This window comes from Papio anubis, chromosome 4 (genome assembly GCF_008728515.1).
Source record: "Papio anubis isolate 15944 chromosome 4, Panubis1.0, whole genome shotgun sequence".
Classification (NCBI taxonomy): Eukaryota; Metazoa; Chordata; class Mammalia; order Primates; family Cercopithecidae; genus Papio; species Papio anubis.
In genome coordinates, this window is record NC_044979.1 from 149347100 (window position 1) to 149353099 (window position 6000).

Genomic DNA, 6000 nt, shown 5'->3' on the forward strand with positions numbered 1-6000 from the left:
GTCAGAGCCTTTCCAGCAAGTAAAGAGTATTTGGATAAAAACTGGTCCTTACAGGTCACCTGACATCTTCCATGCCCATCAAGGTTAGTCTTGGATCCCACTGACCTGATACCTGAATACATTTTTGCCAGTGCAAAGGGCCTTGTTTCCTTACAAAAAGTAGAGTTTATGATTATTTCATTACAGATTGGAATTGTGGGAAGGACTGGAGCAGGCAAATCCACACTATCAAATTGCTTATTTAGAATTGTGGAGAGAGCAGGAGGCAAAATTATTATTGACGGAATTGATATATCAACTATTGGACTTCATGACCTTCGTGGCAAACTTAACATTATTCCACAGGTAAAGCCTGTGTTGCCAGTAATCTTTCTTAACCCACTCCAAGAAAATCTGTTTTCTTTCTTTTTAAAAACCTGTTTCTTCCAAGTCTATAAATTCATTGTCCGAAGCCATATCATTTTAAATGGAATATATGAAAAACTGCTATGTAATTGAATCCTCTTTGAATACCCTTATCATAAAGCATTCCTCCTAAGAGCGTTTATCTATTTGAAAAACCAGTACATCTTTTTGATACAATTCCTTCATAATAGTAAGTACAAATAAAATTCAAATAAATAGATCAGACTGAAACACACTGATTTTTTTTGAAAAAAAAAATTACTGAAGTTTTTGCTTAGTTGTTAGTTTGAATGTAGAATTTTGACTCTTTTTCACTTGAAGTTTAGAAACATTAAAAAAATAACAGTAATTCAGTTAGATCTCTTTTCTCAAGTTCTTTGATTTTTCCATCTGTGGAATCAAAGGAACTTGATCATTAAGAGGCATGCAAACTAGCTTAAAAGTATGCCTCTTAAGTCAAGGATGAAATACTCAGCTGAAACTGGGTGCAGTGGCTCATGCCTGTAATCCCAGAACTTTGGGAAGCCAAGGTGGGTGGATCACCTGAGGTCAGGAGTTTGAGACCAGCCTGGCCAACATGGTGAAACCCCATCTCAACTAAAAGTACATAAATTATCCGGCCATGGTGCTGCACACCTGTAATCCCAGGCACTCAGGAGGCTGAGACAGGAGAATTGCTTGAACCTGGGAGGCGGAGGTTTCAGTGAGCCAAGATTGTGCCACTGCACTTCAGCCTGGGCAACAGAGCCAGAGTCCGTCTCAAAAAAAAAAAAAAAAAAAGAAAATCATTGTACTGTCTTCTAAAAATATATTAAAATGTCATATTGTTTAGACATATACTTGTATTCATGCATTTACCTCAAAACAAATTTGAGTAAAATCTGGAATTCTGGAAGGGGAAAAAATTAGTGGAAAAAAGGAGCCATCAGTCGTTCTTCTTTTATAGATAGAGTAAAATATAGTTTCACTAGGCATCTTGGTATAGAATAAAGAAAACGAACTTAATCTTTGAATTCTCTTCAACCACCAACTTACCTTCGTGTGGTGTGGACAAGAACTCTTTGGAACTTCCAGCTCACTCTCTGTAAAATAAGAATACTAACTTCTATCTTTCTGAGTTGGTATACTGATTGATAATATTATATACATACTACAATTCATATTTATTGTATGTTATATCCTTGACTACATGGCAGTAATTATCATCATTATTTTGGTGCTTGTTATTATTTTCAATAATAGGAATAGGAGAAAGAAAATCAGGAGACTTATGATGACTTAATATGAATTATAGTTTATTTTGACTCTCTTCTGTTTTTGTTTTAAATATAAAATGAATTTGTTGACTATAGTAGGTCTGATCATTTTGCTTTCTCCTGCTTTGTTTTCTGAGTCTGATTTTTAGCAATGTATTTATGCCTCATGACAGTAAGATTATGCGGGACTATTTTCTGCTCTAGCACCCTGTTTTATTTTCTGGAACCCTTCAAATGAACCTGGATCCCCTAAACAAATATTCTGATAGCAAGCTGTGGGAAGTGCTGGAATTGTGTCACTTAAAAGAGTTTGTGCAGTCCCTTCCTGAGAAGCTACTGCATGAGATTTCAGAGGGTGGCGAGAACCTCAGGTAAGCTGCTAAGAGCAGAGCTTGTCCAAGTTATTCATTCCAAGCTCTTTAGAAACTTGAACTGGCATCAAAGAGAAATATAGCTGCTGAGCCACCAGGGCCTGTTTAAAGTGCACCATGGCCGATTCCCTCTAGGGAAGAGAAGGAAAAAGTACATTGGTAGCTGCAGCCTGGGAAACCACTGGCTAAGAGAAAGGAAAGAAAAAATAAAGAACAATGCCCTATGAAAAGTCACTATTTAATTCAATCTTCTTTTGTCAAGACTGCTACTCTGAGAGCCTCGTTCCTAAAAAATGTTGTAAGGGGCTACTTTGCCTTCACCGTTGTTTGTTGCCTTAAGACAGCCCCCTTCATGTGACCAGAGACCCAAGGAAAGTGAGCTAGATCCCTGTAATGGCCTGCGTGGCAGGACTCCCACCACCCCTTCTTTGATCACTTTCTCCCTACCCCTCTGTGTTTCTGTGACATTGGTCTCCATGCTGTGTCATGAGTTTGCCAGGCCAATTCACGCCTACCACAGGGATTTTACATCTGCTGTTTCCTTTATCTGGAACAAGTTTTTACTGGAAATCTGCATGCCTCACTCTCCATGTCCTTCAGTTCCTGTCTTAAAACTTCTCCTGAGGATTTCTTTGGCAAGCCCATCTAAAATGCCCACCCCACATCCACACTTTATACCCCACTTCTGTGTGTTTGAATTCTTCTTAACACTTATTATATAGATACTATCCATGAAATTACTACATATAATGTTGCACCGTACTCGTATACCCCTCCTACTATGCTTTTTACTCAATTATCTTGCTTATTGCTTTCTGTGTCCCCATGAGAACGTATCTGCTACACAGAGATTTTTGTCTGTTTTGCTCATTGGTCTAAAGTCTGGCACTCCCTCAATAAATATTTCTTGAATAAAGGAACAAATGAAGTTGTGGGTGAAAGAAAGAAAGAATAGTAATACCATCAGAATTTTAAAACATGAAGTGTGTTACCATAAAGTCCATTGTTGAAATTATTATTATTATTATTTTAACAGCATGGGACAACGGCAGCTGGTCTGTCTTGCTCGTGCTTTGCTTCGAAAAACAAAAATTCTCATCTTGGATGAAGCAACAGCCTCCATCGACTTTGAGACGGACAAGTTGGTGCAGACCACAATCAGGAAGGAGTTTTCTGATTGCACCATCCTGACCATTGCTCACAGGCTGCAGTCTATCATTGATTCAGACAGGTGTGCTTGCTTGCTTTTCAGAAATAAAATCATTTCTGCCAAGATAAATATTGGGTATATGAAACACACTGATTACTTGCCAGTCATAAATAATTATATCTGTGCTGGGAGATACACAGTTTTCCCTAATGATATAAGAGGTATTTTCCAAAATAATTGAAGAAAAAGTTAAAGCTAAAAGAATATTAGAAAACTTGCTATAGACAATGACATAGAAGGTGTTTTCCAAAATAATTGGAAGAAAAAGTCAAAGCTAAAAGAATATTAGAGAACTTGATATAGTTCCTGAATTAACTAGCACCTATATGTTGAACTGAAATAACTCATACACTGGTTTAAACTTTATAGGCCGGGCGCGGTGGCTCAAGCCTGTAATCCCAGCACTTTGGGAGGCCGAGACGGGCGGATCACGAGGTCAGGAGATCGAGACCATCCTGGCTAACATGGTGAAACCCCGTCTCTACTAAAAATACAAAAAAACTAGCCGGGTGAGGTGGTGGGCGCCTGTAGTCCCAGCTACTCGGGAGGCTGAGGCAGGAGAATGGCATAAACCTGGGAGACAGAGCTTGCAGTGAGCTGAGATCCGGCCACTGTACTCCAGCCTGGGTGACAGAGCGAGACTCCGTCTCAAAAAAAAAAAAAAAAAAAAAAAAAAAAAAAAAAAAAACTTTATATTAGCAGGACCAATAAAATGTGAGGTGGAAGACTGTAGGTTACCTGATGCTATTCTTTTCACATTTCAGGGTGCTTGTTCTAGATTCAGGAAGCATTGTGGAATTTGAAGCGCCTCAGAATTTGATACGTCAGAAAGGACTTTTCTATGAAATGACAACGGATGCTGGAATAACACAAGAATCAGGCACAAAAAATAAATTACTTTAGCTGTACGTTAATTTGCACAATAAGAAATCACTACAGTGCATTAGTATTTAAAAAGCAAAGATAGAAGAAAAATGCACAAGGGCAGGCCCCTGCTATGAGTTGGCACACACTCTCATAGGCACCAGTTTTTGTTTGTTTGTTTGTTTGTTTGTTCAAGACAGAGTTTTGCTCTTGTTGCCCAGGCTGGAGTGCAATGGCATGATCTCAACTCACTGCATCCTCCGCCTCCTGGGTTCACGCGATTCTCCTGCCTCAGCCTCCTGAGTAGCTAGGATTACAGGCACCTGCCATCATGCCTAGCTAATTTTTGTATTTTTAGTAGAGCCGGGGTTTGGCCATGTTGGCCAGGCTGGTCTCGAACTCCTGACCTCAGGTGATCTGCCCATCTCAGCCTCCCAAACTGCTGTGATCACAGGTGTGAGCCACGGCCCCCTGCCAGCACCACAGTTTCTAACCATCCTGGGCTGTACCTAGACTTCCCTCTTCCATTCGTGCTTACCTTATTCACATTGGCCAAAATGCTAAGTGCCACTTGTCCTTTAAGTCCCTGACTTCACTTGGGAGTTCCCTTCTCAGCGTGTCCCCTGATCTTCCCCTCTGCCCTCCACTGTGATCTAGACACCCCTTTTCTGTGCTCTCATTAGCCCCATGTGCATACCTTTATCATGGCAGGGCTCATACTCTATTTTAATTTTTAAGTCTGCTTTCCCCTTGAAGGCAAGTGACCAGTTTTAATCATCTTTGTATGTTATGTTCCTACCATCGTGCCTTTCACAAAACTGATGCCCGACAAATGTTTGTAGAATGAATAGCTAGACATTTTAGAGTACTGTAAGTACTTATTTATATATAAACAGATGTGGGCTGGGCACTGTGGCAAACACCCATAATCCCAGCATTTAGGGAGGCCGAGGTGAAAGGATAGTTTGAAGCCAGGAACTTCAGACCAACCTGGGCAACAAAGTGAGATCCTGTCTCTACAAAAAATGAGTAAATATAATGAAAAAAATGAGACAGGCATGATAGTGCACGCCTGTAATCCCAGCTACTCAGGATGCTGAGGTGGGAGGATCGCTTGAGCCCAGGAGTTCAAGTTTGCAGTGAGGTATGATACACCATGGTACTCCAGCTTGGGTGACAGACACCATATCTTAAAAAAAAATAAGTTTTAAAAGTATATTTTGAGCTATTGTGCAATTTATGAAATGATGAAGAAATCACAGAAAAAAAGTTATTCAACTGCTTTTTGGAAACAGTAATTATATATTAACAGATTTTTTATAATTGTTTAGAATGTTTTATATTTTTATTATTTACCTTTGAGTAAAAAAAAAAGCCTAGTATTTTCTTTGGAACATTATTTTTTGGTTAATATACCAACCTCAGTGGGATATTTTATTACATTTATGAGAGGATTGTTGATTTGTAGTCCTAATCAGATTTAAAGGGCTTTTTCTTTAGTAGTTTTGTTTAAAAGAAGCAACGTTATGTCTCTGAATTGTCCTTCAAATTTTAAGTCTTTAAACTTCAATAGGATTTTCTTTCAAGAAGATTTTAATAAAATAGTTTAACATGTTCTTTAAAGCCCATCAACCATTTCTTTTGTCCTCCTTTCTTCCTCCCTGTGCAGCCCTGTACAACCTTGCTTCATTTCCTAAGGGTGTTTATGAAAAGTTGCCTTAAACTAGAAAACTTGTATTATCTAAAATCTCCTCCCTTAAGGATGTAAGCTACTTGAAGTGTTGTCCTATCTGTACAATCCCTGAAGTGCTTTGTAAACATTGAATAAATAGCTATTGAATTGTATTAAGAAAGGAATCAAAATACTTCATTTATGAGTTAAAAGATGTTTTAG

General features: G+C 38.7%; 1 protein-coding gene across 2 annotated transcripts in view; it reads left to right on the plus strand.

Moving 5' to 3' along the window:
- The window catches only part of LOC101025582 (multidrug resistance-associated protein 1-like), a 93250-nt gene extending 88899 nt beyond the window's left edge, over window positions 1–4351 (plus strand). The window contains exons 25-28 of one of the 2 annotated variants that reach the window (XM_021935571.2): window positions 187–345; window positions 1866–2032; window positions 3069–3263; window positions 4007–4351. In XM_021935571.2, coding sequence (XP_021791263.2) covers window positions 187–345; window positions 1866–2032; window positions 3069–3263; window positions 4007–4145 — 660 coding nt within the window. In that variant the 3' untranslated portion in view covers window positions 4146–4351. Of the gene's footprint in view, window positions 1–186; window positions 346–1865; window positions 2033–3068; window positions 3703–4006 lie in introns of those variants that run through there. The other variant, XM_031665667.1, reaches the window with a different exon arrangement.
- Window positions 4352–6000: the final 1649 nt, after the last annotated feature.